This window comes from Nesoenas mayeri, assembly GCF_963082525.1.
Source record: "Nesoenas mayeri genome assembly, chromosome: 13".
Classification (NCBI taxonomy): Eukaryota; Metazoa; Chordata; class Aves; order Columbiformes; family Columbidae; genus Nesoenas; species Nesoenas mayeri.
Genome location: NC_137550.1, coordinates 14,068,344 through 14,087,714, shown reverse-complemented (window position 1 = coordinate 14,087,714; position 19,371 = coordinate 14,068,344). Strand labels below are relative to the sequence as shown.

General features: G+C 51.0%; 1 protein-coding gene across 2 annotated transcripts; it reads right to left on the bottom strand.

The window, feature by feature from the left end:
* Positions 1-597: 597 nt before the first annotated feature.
* On the bottom strand, positions 598-13,516 carry LOC308045365 (uncharacterized protein). 2 transcript variants are annotated; one of them, XM_080352616.1, is made up of 11 exons: positions 13,494-13,516; positions 10,267-10,405; positions 8,592-8,933; positions 7,045-7,314; positions 6,327-6,443; positions 5,735-5,836; positions 4,788-4,910; positions 4,453-4,548; positions 4,008-4,100; positions 2,881-2,957; positions 598-1,455 (listed from the first exon to the last, which is right to left on the bottom strand). In XM_080352616.1, the coding sequence occupies exons 2-11, from the start codon at positions 10,298-10,300 to the stop codon at positions 1,420-1,422; spliced, it is 1,290 nt and encodes a 429-aa protein (XP_080208742.1). In that variant the 5' UTR covers positions 10,301-10,405; positions 13,494-13,516; the 3' UTR covers positions 598-1,419. The 2 variants fall into 2 exon arrangements, with proteins under 2 accessions (XP_080208742.1, XP_080208743.1); XM_080352617.1 differs by having other exon boundaries at positions 598-1,452.
* Between the last annotated feature and the right edge of the window lie 5,855 nt (positions 13,517-19,371).

Sequence of the window (19,371 nt, the reverse complement as noted above, 5' to 3'; positions counted from 1 at the left end):
CTCCTATGGACACCTTCAATCCAGTTTGGTGTGGGAATGGGGGATGTTCCAATGCAGCTGATGGGATAAGTTGAGAAGAGAGGGAAGCATCCCTGCTGGCACTGCTTGGTTGGGATTTGGCAGGGCCTGTTGTGCTCAGCTGCCTGGAGCTCAGGCGGGGCTTGAAGTAATGAGGTGGAGGGCAGCAGTGACAGGGAGGAAGGCACTCAGCACCCTCCTGTTGCTTAACAGCCTGGATGATTCCCAGTGGCACTGGGGGAGACCCTGAGCTGATCGCAGCCTGGCAGGGCTCAGCAGCCGGGAAAAGGCAGGTCCAACACAGAGTGAGAAGCCGAGTGCTTCCCAAAACAGCATTCCCCTTTCATCGATGTAAACCAGTGCCTGGCTGGGGAGCCGAGGGCAGAGGCAGCTGTGGAAATGGCAGCAAAACCATCAGTTCATACCTGGGCAGTGAAACCTGGTCCAGCACTCACAGAGGCAGGAACCAGCCCATGAGTGGGGCTGGAAATAGGATGGAGTTGTCTTCTGCCCGAGGAAGCGAGATGGGGATACACACAGAAGTATCCAGTGTGGAACACGTTTATTAGAGGGGTTACAACAAAGTGGAGAAAAAAGGAACATAAGTTTGTTTGTTTGTTTGTTTGTTTTTTCCTCATCTAGTTGAGGCGTGCTTTAACCATGATGGCACCTATGGGTGCTGATGGAGCTGCCTTTCCTGGTCGTCCTTCCCAAACGCCAGGCAGAGCTCTGCTGAAGGCAAACCAGGGTCAGCTTAAAGCTTCAGAAACACAGGCAGGGCAGCTCTGGCAGCAGCACATCTCGGCAGCGCGTGGGCAGCATGGAACTTCTGTCTTTCATAGTAGAAAGAACGTTGACCGGGCCAGTGGCTAAAACTGAGAGCTCCTCTGCTCTTTTGCAGTTGTCTACGCTAATTACTACAGCAATACATTGAGACAACTGGATCAAATTCCTCAAAACACTCCAGAGAATCAGCTTTTTCCCTTGACTGACATTTACACGTCTTTTTGTTGTTGTTGACTCATTAACATATTAAAAAATCAGGCCTGTGGTGTGACAGGGTTAGTGAGGGTGGTTAACCTCCAGCTTGGGGTCTGATATGATTTCTGGCTCATGGAAAAGCTGCCCTTGCTTGGGTGACAACCAGCATTAGCAAGAGCAATGGCTCATGTTTTCTCTCAGCCTGGGTGTTACGAATAGAGGGCAGGGAAGTGGCAGGGGAGGGAGTATCATTTGTCACCTGGAACTATTGTGTGGAGACTTGGGTTGCAGCATTTTGTCAAGATTTTTGCCAAAGCCTTGCCTCACTGGTGCTTGGGTAGAGGCAGAGCTTACGGATACTTTGCTTCGGCTGCCTACAGCGTGTGGACGCAGCTCCCTGGCTGGAGTAGGCACAACCGTTTACTCCCTCTGTCCTTGGATTTCTTCCATCACCTGCTGAAAACACAGAGACCGTGTCCTTTGGTGACACAAAAGGGACCAGGAGCTCTTCAGCTACGCTGCCAAGCATCGCAAGCCACGCTGCTGGGGGGGGCAGGTTGTCCCAGCCCTGGGATGGGCACCCCTCTGGTACATGGTGCTGTTGCACTCCTCTTAAACCTCCCAGTCCCTCCAGTTACCCCAGAGACTAGCCTGCGGAGAAGTAAACCACCCCAAACCACCATGACCCCCTGCAGTGGCGGGGGAAGGCTGCAGCTGCATGTGGGCCAGCACTCCCAAAATGCAGGGGTGCAACATCAGCCACCATGCTGACATCAAGCTAAGAGCTGAAAGGCTGAGAGAGCTGGTTCTCTTTAGCTTGGAGAAGAGGAGACTGAGGGGTGACCTCATTAATCTTTACAGATATATAAAGGGTGAGTGTCAGGAGGATGGAGCCAGGCTCTTCTTGGTGACAACCAGTGATAGGACAAGGGGCAATGGGTTCAAACTGCAACACAGGAGGTTCTACTTAAATTTGAGAAGAAACTTCTTCTCAGTAAGGGTGACAGATACTGGCCCAGGCTGCCCAGGGGGGTTGTGAAGTCTCCTTCTCTGCAGACATTCCAACCCGCCTGGACACCTTCCTGTGTAACCTCATCTGGGTGTTCCTGCTCCATGGGGGGATTGCACTGGATGAGCTTTCCAGGTCCCTTCTGACCCCTGACATTCTTGGATTCTGTGAAGCCTAAGGCTCAGCTGCGGGAGAGGTAAGGGGGGGCTCCACTGACCCCAAAATCCCTCTGGCATCTCCAAAATAAGGAGGCAGGAGAGGAAGGTGGGGCTGGGGCAAGTTGGCCCCGGCGAGGCTGAGCGTTGGTGCTGATGCCAGCGTGGGAGGGAGGTTTCCGTAGGCAGGAAGAGTGAATCAGATAGAGGAGGTGTGTGTATTTAACGTTGGTGTTGTGGGTGAAAAGCCTGTTTTCCCCTGCGTCTTATTTGTAGTTGTTTTGGATTATGTGTAGTAGAAGAGTGTGTTTTTACCCAAATCAGACTGCAGCAGCCCTGAGAACTGACGTACTCTGGCCACCAAGATGCTTTTCTGGGCAGCCAAGCACATTCCCTGTGGTGCTGGCACAGGCAGGTGAAACCGCAACACTTGGGACATTGTCCACTGCACCTCCAAACCCAGAAAAGCTCCCCAGGACGTGGCAGTGACCCCATGGGTCCCATGGGACCCAGCTGAATTACAGCACTGGCCACCAGCATGCTCACTGTGTCCGCCCAGGGTGAGGACAAAGCTCATGTCATTCTACAGGAAGGCACGCAGATGCTTCCTTGCTATTATGAATTAAATATTCATAAATATTCATGATGAATTAAATATTCATCATTAAGGAGTAAGGATATGCAATAGTGGGAAGCCAGCTAACGGCAGCGAGTTACCATGGTGGCCCTGACTCGTGTGCTCTTTTTGGCGTGATGGCTTCTCATCATCTGCTTCTTATGCTTTTTCCAGTGATCTGGAAAGAAAAGAAAGGCCAAGTAACTCTTGGGTTTCCAACAATGCCGCGGCAATTCAGGCTGCTCCCTACATTTCATGGGATGGGTGAAGAAAACCTGGCTGCAGAGAGCAGTGAAGACAGGAACATTTTACTGGGCAGAGCCCCCCTCTTTCCAAAACCAGGAGAGCCCCGTTTTGAGGGGGGAGAAACAAGAAGGCATCCTGGAGGATGATGACACCCATCTTGCCTGCAAGCCCCTGTCTCCGTGTGGCTGTATGGACTTGTTGCAATATTTCCTACATTCCAGACTTGGAAATGCTCTATGCCCTCTGGGAAAGCATGAGAGCCCCCTTTCCACCCTTTCCCTGAGGGCATCCTCTCCTTAACATGCTGTTGACCCTCCTTCTTACCAGTTCCCTGAGATGCTTCATGTGACCCCAAAGGCTGAGCCAGCATTTTTTGGGAAGCCCGTGGGATGGCCAGCCAGCCCTGGAGACCAGGCCACTGCAAAGCCTGGCCTGAGAGAGGCCAGAAACAATTGCTAATCGAGGCAATGAGGGGATTCACGCAGCAAGACCACAGAAACCAGGAACTTTAAAAGGAGAAGCTGGAAAAAACACAGTAGGCTTGTGAGCATCACACCATGATCATAATATGTTCCCACAGCCATTCTTGCCTGTTTATCAGATAGTTTGTGCTCCCAAAGCTCGCCAAGGCTGAGGGTTTTTTTGACCATGGCATGGCTATCATTAGGGAAGACCATGGCAGGACATTCTGCAGGAGAAATTTGCTTTCCTTGAGCACCCGTGGGCAAAGCAGAGGTGCTGGCAAGGACTGCAAGCAGGGACCAGTGCCTACTGGGGCTTTCCTAAAAGCATGGACACCAGAGGTGGGTCCTCAGCTGATTTGGACAGTCCTGCTCTTTACAGCAAAAGTCTGGCTTTATCTAATGGAAAGCATCTTTTCCTGTACCCACTGCCAGGAGAAGGTGTCAGAGCTGAGTCTGGGAGGACTCAGTGGCTTAGCAGTTTGTTATGGTTGCTGGGAGGAAACCACAGGGCTACTTACAGCATAGGAAGAGCAGCAGCAGTGCAGTGACAACAGCTGCAGCAGCAAGGACACAGCTGGTCATCAGATCAACAGCCTCTGAGCAGCCTCGCTCTTCCAAAGAAAAATGGAGAACTTGTCAGTAGTTGCTCCTCAGGCCGACATCTCCCTATGAACACTTAGGTGCCATGAGTTTAATCCAGGGACTTGCTACGTGACACAGAGGGAGGATTCCCGTGTTTCAGGATGAACCCGTGGAAGAGCTACAGCCTCCCCACTCAGTGCAAAGCTGCCACAACTACATCAGCTACAACAAGATTTCTTGCAGATCCAGCCATGTAAAGCCACCTAAGGACTCTCTGCCCTGTGTGAATCCACCCCCACCCCCACCCCCCAGATACCCCACTGCTCCCCAGAAGAAAGGCGAGCAATGACATGGGTGGTGCAAACCCAGGCCACCCCTTACCATGGAGCTGCTGGATATTGTGGAGCAAAAGGGTGGCGAACAACAAGTTTACAATCAGTGTTGTGGGGGCTATGGAATTCCGGATGACACAGTGCCCTGCGAGAGGGAAAGATTGCTGATGGATGATAGCAGAATGGATGAGGAGTGCAGGCTGCCACGCAGGGGAGCTGAGCTTCGGTGGGAGGGTGAGCAAGGTGTGGGCAACGCCTTGGACGAGCGTCACAACAGCGTGCTGAGCCTCCACTCCCCTCTGGGACTGAAAACCTGTGGAGCTTACGCCTGGGCCATTATCAGGCCTTTTCCACCAGAGGCTTAGATCATACACAGCAACGTACACATTTTCATTTCGAAGCGGCTGAGAGCTGCAGGTTTCCACACCGCTGCTGCTGCCGCCTGGGCAGTTCCTATTACCGCAATGAAGAAGAACATCCCAAGCAAGATGAAGGTAGCAGAAAGACCTGTGGGAGGAGAAGTAAACCAGAAGGTGAGATGGAAACTGGTGGAGGCAGCGGTCTGAGAACAAGGCAGGGAAAGCTGGCTTGTGGCGACCCTGCACCCAGCTGCTGCATCTGGGAGTGTAAGATCCATCACCCTGTGCAATGGGGTTGCGCAGCTGGAGCAGGACTGCAGATGGCAGCCAAGAAGGGTCTCCATTGCCTGAGGATGGGTCTGGAAGCAGAGCTGGCTCAGCTCTGCTGGCCAGGGGACCATATCCTACAGCTGAGGACAGTTTTTATCCTGGAAGTTGGTAGCAAGCAATATTTATTATAAATGTATACACAGGCAGCACCCTTCCTTTAACAGAGAATGGGGAGAAGACGTGCATGGGGTTTTTTTGGGGGGTGTTTGGGCTTGTTCGCCTTGATGTCTGCTGGCAGCTCAGCATGTAGTAAATGAGCACCCATGGCATGACAAACAGGTAGCCTCAGCCTGAAGCAGGGAAGAACTGGCCATGGAGCAGTTTTAGAACAGTCGAGCTTTGTGTTTGTCGCCCATGGTCTCTTAAGGTCTGGTGGAAGTGGTTTCTGAACAGCTTTTTTATTTGTGAGAAGTCCTGTAGAAGGGGTAGTGGTACCTGAAGAGTGCAGAGGAACAAACGTAGCCCTTTGGTTTCAAAAGGGCAGAGAAAGAGGAACCTGCAGGCTACAGAGCAGTGAAGTCTAACTTCTATTTCTCCAGATCAAATACTGCTCCATCAAAGATGCTACTGTAAAGACCTGGAGGAGAAAGAACGATGACGCACTGAAGCAATTAAGAACAAATCAAGTTAAATGAATCCTACCTTCTTCCTGCATCCAGATGATGGAGGTGGAAAACAGGAGGAGAGAAGAGATACACAGCAGTCCATAGGTAAACAGAATTATATGTTTCCATGCTTCCTTTCCTGGGAAAAAAAGGCAAATGGACTCAGTAGCACACAAACAAGATGGATGCAGCCTGTAAGGGGAAAATACACAACAAGCACAGGTTTCCTTTGTCAAGAGTTGAATCCCTGAGGTTTCGAAACCCTGAAAAGAAAACCTGGTGAACTTTCATGGACTTACTTTGACTTCAGGAGATACCAGCAGAAACCATCCAGACCTGGGGTTGTTCCACACTGAACTAGACACCAGTTCCACCTAGTGGTAAACTTTACAACACTTCTTCCCAGTTTTTGCCTCCTATAATGACCTGATAAGTGCTGGATTTCCTCTGGAGACCCATATTATGGGGGAAAGCCCACATGGCCCAAGCTCTTGTCACAAGCACCAGGCATGGCGAGCTCCTCAGGGGAGATTACACTCAAAGGCAAAACCCAACTCCACAACCTGCACATGTCCCCAGTGTTAATGCTGAGACACAAATACACATGGGAGAACATTCCAGGCACTCACCGAACCTGAGCTCCTTCAGCTGACAGAGCACGAAAATGAAGCTGATGGCAGAGAAGGTGACGAACATCAGGGCAACGACGGCCAATCTCTGCACATGGTGTAGATTCGGTGTGAGACCTGCAAGGAAGGGGGGGAGGGAAATCCATGCTGGGGACAACCCCGAAACACAGAACAGTGATCCTGCAAAATGCTGGAAAACCCAAGTGATGAGCCCTGGGTCTTCCTTGCTCAGGAATGTCCAAGAGACCATTGTACCCTGTGGGGTGGACCTGTGACAACAGGACAATGACCTGTTGGAGAGCAGTATAGGGGAAAGGGACCTGGGGGTCCTGGGGACAGCAGGGATGACCATGAACCAGCACTGGGCCCTGGTGGCCAGGAAGGGCAATGGTACCTGGGGTGGGTTAGAAGGGGGTGGTCAGTAGGTCAGAGAGGTTCTCCTGCCCCTCTGCTCTGCCCTGGGAAGACCACACCTGGAATCTTGTGTCCAGTTGTGGCCCCTCAGTTCCAGCAGGACAGGGAACTGCTGGAGAGAGTCCAGCGCAGCCACCAAGATGCTGAAGGGAGTGGAGCATCTCCCGTGTGAGGAAAGGCTGAGGGAGCTGGGGCTCTGGAGCTTGGGGGATTGCACTGGATGAGCTTTCCAGGTCCCTTCCAACCCCTGACATTCTGTGATTCTGTGAAACCACTGGATCCACCGAGGCAGGGCAAGACTAACCTGTCACTGTCAGGTTCAGCGTTGCCTCCTTCCAGCTTATCACGTTGCTGACATTGCAGGAGTAGGAGCCACAGTCTGACTTTTCTCCGCTCCTTATCTGCAGCAGGGTGGTGTTTCCAGAGAGCAGAGAGCATTTTTCAGGGGGAAGTGGATGTCCCTCTTTCTTCCAGGTGATGGAAGCCACCATTCCCTCTGGCACCATGCAGACCAACTCTATGGGTGAACCAGCCAGGTTTGAACTGCACTGGAGCTCAGGCTGGGGCACAGGCTCTGAAAAGCAGAGAAGAGTGTGGTAGCACCCCCAGAAGAGTGAGTGCTGCCTTGCTTTGGACCTGAAAACTGGACAAGATAGAATCATAGAATCATTTTGATTGGAACAGACCCTTAAGATCATCGAGTCCAACTATAACCTAGCTCTAGCACTAAACCGTGTCCGTAAATCCTCATCTTTTAAACCCCTCCAGGGATGGTGACTCAAACACGGCCCTGGGCAGCCTGTTCCTGTGCTTCACAACATGCAAGAATACTGAGCCCCTGGGGAATAAGTGGGTCCTTCCCTTTTTATTTCCATCTTAGGTCTGTTTGGAGGGAAAGAAGTTACTGCAAGAGCAGGGCAACATTCACCAAGTTCAAAGAAGAAAGAAGATGTCCCCATCTCTGCCACTGTGCCACCACTACAATGGACACTACCAGCTCTTGGAGATCAGGCACAGCATGTGGGCTCAGAGACACTGACCCAAAAGAGCTGCAAGTTGGGAAGTGATGGCAAAGACTTCTGAACATTGTCTGCCATGGGGTGTTCCAAGAGGAGAGGGCAATGTTGGTGTGAAGGAAGAGTCTGCAAGGCCTGGAGCTAGGCAGGGGGAGAACCTGCAGGGAGCCCCAGGAGATCACACACATCTGCCTGGCAGACGGAACTCTGGTGGAATTAATCCATCAACCCAGCTCAACTCGGGCCACAGCCATACTCAGCTGCAAAAAACTCTCTGTCATTTCCCAGCAATGCTTTTAGCATCTCCAGTCTGTGTATACTGTGTGAACTGGGCTTGTTCAGCTTGAAGGAGGGAAGACTGAGAGGTGGCCACATCACTGAAAGGTGAGTTCATTGCTAAAGGTGACCTCAGTGAGTCTACAACTTCCTTATGGGGGGCAGTGGACGGGGAGCTGCTGATCTCCTCTCTTTGGTGACCAGCAATAGGACACAAAAAAATTGAATGAAGGGGGAAGTTCAGATTCAATATTAGGAAAAGGTTCTTCACTGAGTGGTTGGTTGGTCCCTGGAACAGGCTCCCCAGAAAAGTGGTCACAGTACCAAGCCTCTCAGAGTTCAAGGCGCGTCTGGCTGATGCTCTTAGCCATATGGTTTAGTGTTAGGTAGTTCTACAAGGAACAGGAGTTGGACTCCATGGTCCTTATGCGTCCCTTCCAACATGAGATATTCTATGATTCTATGGCTCTATTCTGGTTGCCATCTTGTGGGCCTGTCTGCTGCACTGACTGTCGAGTCTTTGTCTGAGAGAACCATCCTCTCAACACATTTGACTTACTGATAACTTCAAGGAAGGTTGTCCTAGCTTCTCCCTGCTTCAGATCAACTGTTGCTTTATAGATGCCGCTGTCTGTCTCTTGTAACCTCTGCAGGAGAATTGAGCCATTCTCCTTAAAGAAAATCAATCTACTTTGGTAAGCCGGGTAAATGGTCGGAGACTGGGAATTCGCATAGTACTGCAGGATTAATTCAGAGGTGGTGTTTCTTATATATTCCCATTCAGTTAATTTTACGTTCTTGATATCTGGCGCATCCATCACTACGGAGGATCCTTCAGCTGCGACTCTTCTTTCTGTGAGTTCCTCCACTGCGAAGGACCCCTCCAAAACCAGTAACAGGTCTGGAAATAGGAGAGATGCCAGAGCAGGATGGGTTAGTTTTAAAGCATGAGCCAAAGAACAATTTAATCTGCTTGTACTTTATTTTGTTGGTTTTTGTTTTTTTTTTTACACAAGTCACCAACTTAATTCCTGAAGCACATTGTGTCTCATGTCTGATTTCCTTCTTCCTTTCTCAGGATAAAAATTGTAACACTTTTGTTGGTGTTATATAAGTGCTTCTTAGCTGGTTAAGACAATTCCTTGCTCTGTGGAATGAAAATGATGGGAATCTGGACTTTTGGGGTTTTCTGCACATCAGAAGTTGCTAACAAGAACCATAATCAGTGCAGCTTCACTGCTGGATCTCAAGCTGCTCCCTCAACACCTGGGAGGAGGAGCACTGCTTGGAAAACAAGCTCTAAAATACACTTTATTGGGACTATGTAGTCCTGGATGCTAAATAACCAGTGTCTGAGAGCTGACCTTTCTGAATGCTGTTAAAACCTACAGCCTCGGCCTCACCATCCTCTTGAGAGGAGGTTAAGCCCTGCAAAACGGATGCTTCCCACTCAACCAGGCACCCAGTGACCTCATGCATCTGAAAGGTGATTATTCATCACACATTCACAGTTCTTGGCACCTCTGAGTAATGCAACGGCTGTCTGGTGCAGCTGCTGTGTAGACAAGCTGCTTTGAACATGAAAAAGAATCTAAACAGGTGTTTACATAAGAGCCTTTGTCTTGAAAATGTCTTATGGATTCCTTAGAGGAGAATCAAGCTAATGTGGGGGTCAGTCTGCAACTGTGACCCTGAAAGGTACCCTGTACAAAACCCAGGCGTGAGAACACTGTTGTAGCAGTGCTGGTGTAAAAGGACTTAGCAAGTGGAAAGTCACGTCTGGCAGAAACGTCATCCTGAAGCCACTTTTTGCATGTTTAAAAGGTTCTGCTGGTTGCTGAAGAGGGAACAAGCTACAGAAAGATGTACCAAAAGGAAAGTTCACCTGAGCAAAGACAAAAGCTGATAGAGGGAAGGCTCAGAGGCTCAGCAAGGGATACTGGAGAGTAGATCGTGATTGGAGAGTGGCGAAGAGGCTCAGAGGGAAGCAATCCTACGCTGTGCAGTGGAAGAGAGCTGCTTGTAAGAGGTGGTGGTGGTGCCAGGCACAGTGATGCTGCAGCACCGGGAGGAAGGAGGCGCCTGCCAGGGTGGCTACCAGGGCACACACCTTTACCGGCAGTGCCATGGCCTGGGGAAGGGATGCAAGGAGAGCACAGAAATGTGCAAGCATATGATCTCTAAGGAGGTACCTGGCCGATGCAAGCCTTACACAAGTCCCTTTTCATACTCACAGCCTGTGATGGTCGCTTGCAGCCAGGTTAACATGGTGAAGCCCTGCAGACTTTCAAACCAGCATGAGGGATGAGCTCCTGCAGCGACATGCTCTTGGGATGGCCTCTCTGGGCACGATGGACGGGCCTGTGAAGGACACTGTGAAAAGCACATCAGCATCTGCCATACAGAGGTTGGGAAAGGCAAAGGGTGTTCAGTGCAGTGATGAGGGACCCCCAGCCTTCTCCACGTGTCCCCACAGCACCGACATCTCTGCAGGCAGCGCAGGCTGAAGCAAGGGGTTGCGGTACAGCAGCCTGAGCCCATGCTGCTCAGAACAGCACAGCTCTGGGAAACCATCACGGCCATTTGTGTTCAGCACCAGCCCACCACAGTGGTTCAAAAGAAAGATCTCCTAGACACAAAGACCACTGATATCCAACAGCTTCAAGACCAGCATAGGCGCATGGGAGGACGAGAGTGTCTGGCCGCTTTCTGTGTGCTGCAGCTTTACAATGCTGTCAGCTACAGCCCTGCCTCGTCCTTTTGTTATTTATTTCTGCAACTGCTGGCCATGAAGTTGCCCGTTTGTATTTAGCAATGACCTCCACAGCCTCTCAGGGTAGCAGGATTCACACACCCACACCCTGATGCAACTGAGTATGACAGTCTCTCCCTATGCCTATGGAGAGGTGACAAGGCTTATCCCAGGAGATGGAGAATAAGGTGTATTTAGAAGGAGGGCACATGCCACACCTCCTTGCTCAAAATGCTGCTGCTGCTTTGAAAAATTAATCCCTCCTCCTCCTCCTTTTTCTACCCGCAGACCAGGAGTCATGAGATGTGGCTGAGGAAATGGATAAGAGCCTTTGGGTAGAGATGCTCATGTAAGGCAGATAGTGTGTTATATCTGCCTGTGGTCATGCAGACTGTTTTATCTCCTGAAGAGAACCTCTCATCTCACACAAGGCATTAGCACAGTTGAATATTTGCAGTCTGAGAGGCAGTTGGAAATGTGAACCAATGCTTTTGGTAAGGGGCAGATATTTTCATAAGTTTTCATGAAATCTTACATGAACAGGGAGAAAAATAGGGCTTGTGAAGACGGACGTATTTATAAGGCTGTTATGTTTTCCCTTGGCCTCTAGTATCATCGCTATGCTGTGTTATCTTCCATCTTTCCAAACACACATGGAAAAGCTGAAACAGAAGCATGCTGCAGCCTGCTGGAGTTCTACAAAGAGATCTTTTTAAGGAATATCTCAGGATCTTCATGGTAAAACATGCCTGTGGCTCTTTGGAAACATCCTTGTCACTTCAGCATCTCATCCAGCCTTTTGTAGCAATGGGATGTGCGTCAACTATGTTTCAGCTGCAAAAAAATAACTTGTTATGTGAGCTGGAGCTGTGCTATCACCAAGGCACCATATATCTGAACAAAAATGTCCGTGTCAGGCGAAGGGAAGTTCCTCAGCACTGTGAGCCCGTCCAGGCTTTGCGGGCTGCTGGGGCTCTCGATCAGCCTTTTGCAAGCAAGTCCCTCCTGCTGCTGGAAAGGGGTGAGAGGCTCCCTTAGGGATAGAGGGGCGAAAGAAATGCTCCACCGTTATTTCAACTGCCTCCTCCTCTGGTCTGGAGTGAGGAAAAGGGCTTGTGGTTGTGTAACAAAGCAAGAGGAACTGCGCGCGGGGGAACGGCAAAGGCAATCGTACAGGCGCAGGCTTTCATTTCTGGCAACTGCCCGTTGCACTAGAACACAGGAAATCACACAAAGTAAAGATAAAGAGCAGAAGTGTTTGTTTATCAGCAAAAGAAAGGTGGAGGAGGTCGGAACGCGGGCTGCAGGGGCTGGCTGGGCCTCCGGGGCATGGGGCTGCTCAAACACCACCTGTACTTGGAGACATCTCTCAAAAGAGCAAGGCAACACCAGCTCCTGCAGAAGAGTGCCATGTCCTCCTGCGTAACACGTTAGCTTACATTAGCGGTTTGTTAAAAGCATGCACTTTCCCTGACCTAGGTCAATGGATAATTACAGATCTTGTACTGACAGACCTTGCAATGGGAAGTAACAAAAGGGATGTTGCGATTTGCAAGGACAAAATAAGTTCCTACACGAGGAAGTGCAGGCACCATCAGAGCCTTTGGTAAGGGTGTATAAAAAGGTAGTGTGCATAAAAACCTTGTGTGCTCTTTTCTGCTCATACTAAAAACAAAACAAAAGACCAGAAGTGAGAGTAACAGATGTAATGCTCATCTAGAAAAGAGAAGCTTTATGCTTAAGTGCAACTCTAAACGAACCAAGAAACTCCGAGATAAATTAAATACGTGAGGTACTTCAGAGACTTCTGTAACTTTACCCTGCCCTTGCCTAAAGCTCTTCATGTCCTGTATTCAGGACACACAAATTAAACTTGGTAGAGTCCTGGGACAGAGTAGCCTAACTCACATGTGCAAAAGGCCCCCTGGCCCCTGCCTCATCTCTGCGTCCCCATTGCTCCAGTAGCCATCCCTATCACTCCATTATCCATCCCCATCCCTCCAGTCCCTGGTCCTGTGGGTCCAGTATTCAGCCCCCATGGCTCCAGTCCCTTGTCCCCATGGATCTGGTAGCTGGCTCCATCACTCCAGTCCATGGTCCGTCTTGTCCTGTCCAGCCCCAGAGCCACAAAGATGATGGAGTGGAGCATCTCCCATATGAGGAAAGGCTGAGGGAGCTGGGGCTCTGGAGCTGGAGGAGACTGAGGGGTGACTCATTCATGGGGATCAATATGGAAAGGGGGAGCGTCAGGAGGATGGAGCCAGGCTCTTCTGGTGACAACCAGTGACAGGACAAGGGGCAATGGGTGCAAACTGGAACACAGGAGGTTCCACTGAAATTTGAGAAGAAACTTGTTGGGGGTGAGGGTGGCAGAGCCTGGCCCAGGCTGCCCAGGGGGGTTGTGGAGTCTCCTTCTCTGCAGACATTCCAACCCGCCTGGACACCTTCCTGTGTAACCTCATCTGGGTGTTCCTGCTCCATGGGGGGATTGCACTGGATGAGCTTTCCAGGGCCCTTCCAACCCCTGACACTCTGGGATTCTGTGATAACTCATTGCTCCAGGTCCCTGATCCCACCGTTCCAGTCCCTGATCCCACCGTTCCAGTCCCCATCCCCACCTCCCCTGTCCCACAGGGCAGCCGCCGAGGCTGCAGCCCGGAACTGCCCACCCACCCCCTGATGAGACCTTGGACCCCCCGCGACACTCACCAGGGCTGCTCTCTCCCTTCTCCCAAAAGCGGTTCTTTGCCGGAAGGGCTGTGCCGCTGCAACACCAGCCCCACAGCAGTTCCTCCCACACGCCAATGAGATGTTAGTGCTGTAACTTGTAACGAATAGTGAAAAGACACATGAACTGGTAGAATTGTATCAAAATGCACTTGTAGCAATAAATGGCGCTCTCTTACTTTCATCTTGAAAGAACCCGGTCCATGTCGTTTGTCTGTCTCAACCGCGACAGTGTCTGCTCAGCCGCTGGCTGCCCCACACCTGTCTGAACCTGGGGAAACAGTCACTGTGGTGACTAGGTGCTGGCAGTTGTTGTTCAGAGAGGCTGTGGACTTTCCACCCTCATCAGCATTAAAAGTGCATATTAAAAAGCCATCTGTCTATGGTCCTGAGCAACCACGCACCCTCAGCCTGTCTAGTTTAGCCTGCTAGATTAAATCCACTGCTTCTTATTTATTTACTTTATCTATCTATCTATCTATCTATCTATCTATCTATCTATCTATCTATCATCTATCTATCTATCTATCTTTTAATCTTGATGGTATTACAGAAAAGCCAGAGACTCTGCTGACAAGGGCTAGACAAACACAGCCAGTAAATCATATTCACTGCTACCAGAGCAATAGGAGAGCAAGACATAAGGCTCAGAGATATAGAAACATGGCCCATGCCCCACAGTGAAACTCCTTTCCATCTTTCCATCCATTATTAGCTAGAGATTCTTGTAATGTTGTGCTTATAAAAGAGAAAATTCCCTTTACGCATGGCAGTCGCTGTCGGTCTGTTTGTATTTGCTTCTCCTCAGGCCGGCCATGAGGTTTGCCACATGCAAAACTGCAGGGCTCAGTTACATTTGCAGGGATAACTAGGGGGGTTGGAACTGAAAAAAGGACTTTTAAAAGCCATAGGAGTGGGTGAATCCTTAACTCCTACCTCTAGTACAGCTGCAGTCTCAGGTACAGCAAAGCAGGCTGCTTTCAGGTACCAGCAAGAAGCTGAATATCACATTGGCATCCTGATGGGATGAGGGTATTTTGCCTGAGGTACTTGCCAAGTCCATGAGTAGTCTCTGACTACTCTCTGCTGCCCAATTTGCTTTGTGCAATTAGCTGATGCCAAAGGCCATATGGACCTCTGTGACCTCTCACAGTTTTTTGTCCCTTAAACTTTACCTGACTCTGACCACTCAACCCAAGATTAAGCTACAAGTCATGATTTCCCTGAAAGCTAAGCCCACACATATATCATTGCTTAGCTGGGGGGAAAACCACAGGGTGCCAAGAATCTAACCCCCCACTTTTGTTTTTAATACATCTTTTTCTTATGTCTCAATCTGACTCAACTCCTGATCTTCAGTTGAATGTTCCTCCTAAGTCAGGTTGTTTGTAAAGGGGTCCATCGAAAGTACAGTTCGTGCTGAAAGTAACGGGATTTTCCCCCATGTTCTTGATATAAGAGGCCCAGGAGCCGTTGTTGCTCTGCACAAGGAGGGAAGGAGTGGCAGAGGTTGAGATATGGATGTGATGTTGCCTGTTCAGGCAGGAAAAAAATGGAGGAAGACTCAAAAAAAAACCAACAAAAAAAAAGTTAGTAAGGATGCAGATTCCTGCTGAACATGAGGAGTGAGACCTCTCCTGTCCCATGCAGGCAGCATGGCCCTGAGCCTCATGGTGAGGGGAGAGGAGTCCCCTGAAGATGCTGTCCCACACTAAAGGGGACAGGACACACATAGACCTGTGGATTCAGGAGGAGAGGGACAACTGTTCTCTCCTTCCCCTCAAACAAGCTGTGAAATCATCTGCACTGGGGAGCGAGAAGTCAAGCATGGCGGCAGGAAAGGGTGGGGTGGGCGCATTTGGTTACCCGTATTTGTTTAGAAGAAGATGCAGCCTCATTATTGTGATAAAACCTGCCTGGACACCTTCCTGTGTAACCTCATCTGGGTGTTCCTGCTCCATGGGGGGATTGCACTGGATGAGCTTTCCAGGTCCCTTCCAACCCCTTACATTCTATGATTCTGTGAAGGTGCACAGCACCACCCCCACCCCCAGCCACCCTCATCCATGTCTTACCTTCCTCCCGCATCCAGAGGATCCCGGCAGTGCCTGCCAGGATGATGCTGAGAACCTGCTTCTGTGTGTGGAGCTGCAGCAAACAGGCTGGTGGGATGACATGTGCTGGGGACACGGGGCTGTGCTGGAGAGGGGACGAGACAGCAGGTCCAGCCCATGCTCTCGTGTCACTGATCTGCCTCTTCCCCTTCTCTGCAGGGGGAACCCTGGGTGTCCTCGTTGAAATTTATCAGGATGCAGTCAATGGCACCGTGGGTCAGTCCGTGCTCCTGCCCGTCTCCTACAGATTTGATGGTGCCCTGAGGAAGAGCTGCAGCTCGGGCAGGACCCTTACAGTGACTCCTAGGCGATGCCTGGGCAGGTTAAATGTAGGCAACTCTTTCTTGAGGCTGCTCGTCCTTGTATCACCCGCTCTGATTTTTCTCTTGCTGGTGGAGCAGTCCCAGGGGCTGATGAGTGTTTGACACTGCGGCACCTCCCGCTCACATTGCATAAGTCAGAGTTGTCTCCTTCCTCCCATGTTTGCAACTCACATTTCTGCTTCCCAGGCTTCCCGTTTCTGCTTCTGCTCCCCAACACAACCACTGCCACATCTGGGCTCCCCCAGGCCCCGCTCCGGGAGAAGCAGATCCCTCTGTGCAGCCCCAGAGCCTCCTCTTAGCCCTGCCTGCACCCTTCCCGCACCCTGCCTGCACCCTGCCCACCCTGCCTGCACAGCCAGGGCATAGGCAGCTCCCCTGTCCCACACAGAACCTGCCTGTGGATTTGCACCTCTGGCTGGGAGCTTTGCAAACCCTTTTTGCCTGGGCGAGGACAAGCAGCGAGCAGGGCAAGGGAGTGGAGCCGGCTGCTCCTGGGACCCCAGCGGCCAAGCTGGGCTGGAATCCCCCTCTTCCCTCTTCCACTGCCAGCACTCATAGCAGCTCAGGAACTGCAATTGCAGAGCACAGGAAGAAAGCCTGGGCTCGCCCGCTCGCAAATAAACCCCACAGCATGCAAGGGACTGAGCAAGAGTCACCAATGTCCTCCCCTGCTGAGGCGACAGCTCGGAGGTGCTCGCTGGTCGCCACGGCACAGAGCCTGGTGGCTCCAACCCCATGCCGGAGGTGGGGTGACCAGCTGGCCAGAGCTCCCACGCCAGCTCCCCTGCCAGGGCTGGCCCCCAGCACCCAGAGCAGATGTCATCCGGCCAGCGCTGCTGCAGCCTCGGCTCCCTCCTGCTGCTCCTGGGTGAGTATGGGCTGAGGGGGGTCCAGGGATGGGGTGCACCTCCACAGCACCCCGGAGGAGGGTGACATGGAGGGTGATGCGGATGCTGCTCCTTGGCTGGGTGGTGGTGACAGCTCTCCGCTGGCCCCCAGGACCTTCTCCCCATGGTGTGTGCCACTGGGGACATGTGCCAGTCCCAGGCAGAGTTGTGGTGGCAGAGGCTGCTCCAGCCTCTGGTAGATGAAGAGCAGGCGAGGGCTGAGCCTTTGCCTGCCCTTTCCTATCAGGGCACAAGGCTGGGAGCTGCTCCAGGTGTAGATGGACAGAGAGCAAACCCGGCTGTGGAATGGTGCAGTGGGACAAATAACGCTGAGGGTGCTGGACATCTGGACCCCATCTCTCAGCCCTCTCTGGGATGGACTGGATGAGCTTTCGAGGTCCCTTCCAACCACTGACATTCTGTGATTCTGTGATAAACTAATGGGACTCCTGCAACTATTTCTAAAGGTTCTTCTCTACTTTAGGGCCTGGTTCTAAAGAGAAAAAAGGAGAACATGCATTTGGCCTCCCCCAGCTCTGTGTTAAAAAAAAAAGGTCAGAAGTGAGTTCATTGAGTTGCCATTTATTACAGGTATTGCAGAGGCTCAAACTGGGTGAAATTGAGAACCCTCGACCCACCAAACCTGGGAGAAAGATTGAGTTGGCTCTGCCAACCAAGGAACACCCCAGTTGACCTCTAAGACATGGAAATGGCATTCTTGCTGCTGGGCTGAGACATTTCAAAGGACCTGTAAGGAAGAAGGGTAGGGATGTGCTGAGCATCACTAGAGCCAGGGGCTCTGGTGTCCCATCCAGACCTGACCCCTGCCCCAGCAGAGGCGAGGGCTGCGGTGGCTTCTCTCCACACCCATCCTTGCATGGCCTAAAGACACAACAAGACCCTACAAGCAGCTGTGGGTGTGTTATTCATTCCTCGGTATCTCAGGATGGCTTTGGCTGGGGCAAAGAGAAGCTGGTTGAGGCCCATGAGGTTGTGATGCCCAGGGGGCTTTCCTGCAAGGCACGCAGGTTGTTTTGGCACAAATGTACCCACAGCGTGGCTGAAATCCAAAGTGCTGGGATGAAACCAGCAGGAATTAAGGCCTAACGGCTTCATGCTGAGGCCATGAGGGAAAAATTTGTGGGGAGATTTGAGGATGTATTCAAGCATTTCACTGGATGGGGACCTCCACCAGAGCTACCTGCTCTGAACCTAGAGTGAAATCAAGGGCTGGGTCGGCAGCACTGGACTGCACCTTTCCTGGAGTCTGGGACTTAAACCAGGGCATGGCATAGTTTCCATATGCCATTTTTTTCACTTTAAGCAGTATGAGTTTACACAGAAAAAGGTAATAGACGATCTACCTTGCCTTGTCCACCCACTCGGACTCATGTCCATTCAGCCATCCCTGAGTCGTGTGATCTGTAAAAGGACAAATCTGTTCCAGGGTGTCAGGAGGAAGCACATGAGAGTCACCAAACACGCGGTACAGGGTGTTGTACTCGGGAGGTGGTGTCTGGTGTTCACTGGGGAAGGGAAGCAGTCAATGGGCAGGTCCTGGGGTTGTCACGAGAGCCGATAAATACTTTTAAAATAATTCACATGGCTGCTTGATCGCGTGGTGATAGAGGGAAACCAGCTCACTGAGTATAAGGCACTGGAGGCAAAGGGAAATGAAGGAGCAGGGAGACTTACAGCAGAGTAAGATCGCGAGGAGCGGCAGAGCCGACACGGCCGCCGTGCTGACCGCGAGGGTGGTCACGTCCACGAACTCTGTGCATCCTTCTTCTGTGGTCGGGCAAACCCAGCATCAGCACAAAGCACCATCCGAAGCAGGAGAGAAAGGAGAAAGGCAAATTGCCACCATGAAAACTTGCACAAAAAGGTGGGGTGGTGAAAACTAGTTTTGCTTTTGCGAAAATTGCTCTCCTTTGAAAACCCCAATTTGTTGGATTTTTTAAAAATTTTATTTAGAGCAGGTCTAACTCCAAATGGCCTAGTTGAAAGGATATTTGGATTACATATTGTGGTCAAGTTTTAGCCTCAGTGTGACAAATGTTTGGGGTGGTCCCTGGAGCATCCCCTCTCACCATGGCGATTGTGGATGTTCTTTATGAGGAAGCTGGTTGTCAGCACCACCGAAACCACTCCTCCGGGAGCAGCGTAGCCCATCATGCGCTGTGCTGGCCAACGGAAAGATGAAAAAATGATAGTAATGTGTATTATGAGACGCGGACGAGGGGGGTCTGCTCTCACCCATGGTCTGGTGTGGAATCCACCAGCCTGAGTTAGCACAGAAATAGAAATAATTTATTTTAAAAAGTAAAGGAAGAGTTGTCAGGCAAAATAAAACTGCCATGGACTGGTTCTACCTCACTCCCTGCAATCCTTGGTCACACAGCTCACCTGTTTTGGATCTGAGTTGGATGAACTTCGTAGGCTGGAAGGTCACGGTGGCAGAGACCAGGAAGGTTACCACCATCACGTACGTAAGGGCAACCTCTGGCAATATGATTGCAATTGAAGGGCCTGAAAG

What these genes read in the sequence shown, in the direction of transcription:
- LOC308045365 (XM_080352616.1), bottom strand. Translation starts at nt 10,300, where the DNA reads ATGTTAACCTGGCTGCAAGCGACCATCACAGGCT. An exon ending in GCAAGCGACCATCACAGGCT is followed by an intron (nt 8,934 to 10,266) that starts GTGAGTATGAAA and finishes TCCTATTTCCAG; the next exon opens with ACCTGTTACTGGTTTTGGAG. An exon ending in CATCTGGATGCAGGAAGAAG is followed by an intron (nt 4,911 to 5,734) that starts GTAGGATTCATT and finishes CTCCTCCCACAG; the next exon opens with GTCTTTCTGCTACCTTCATC.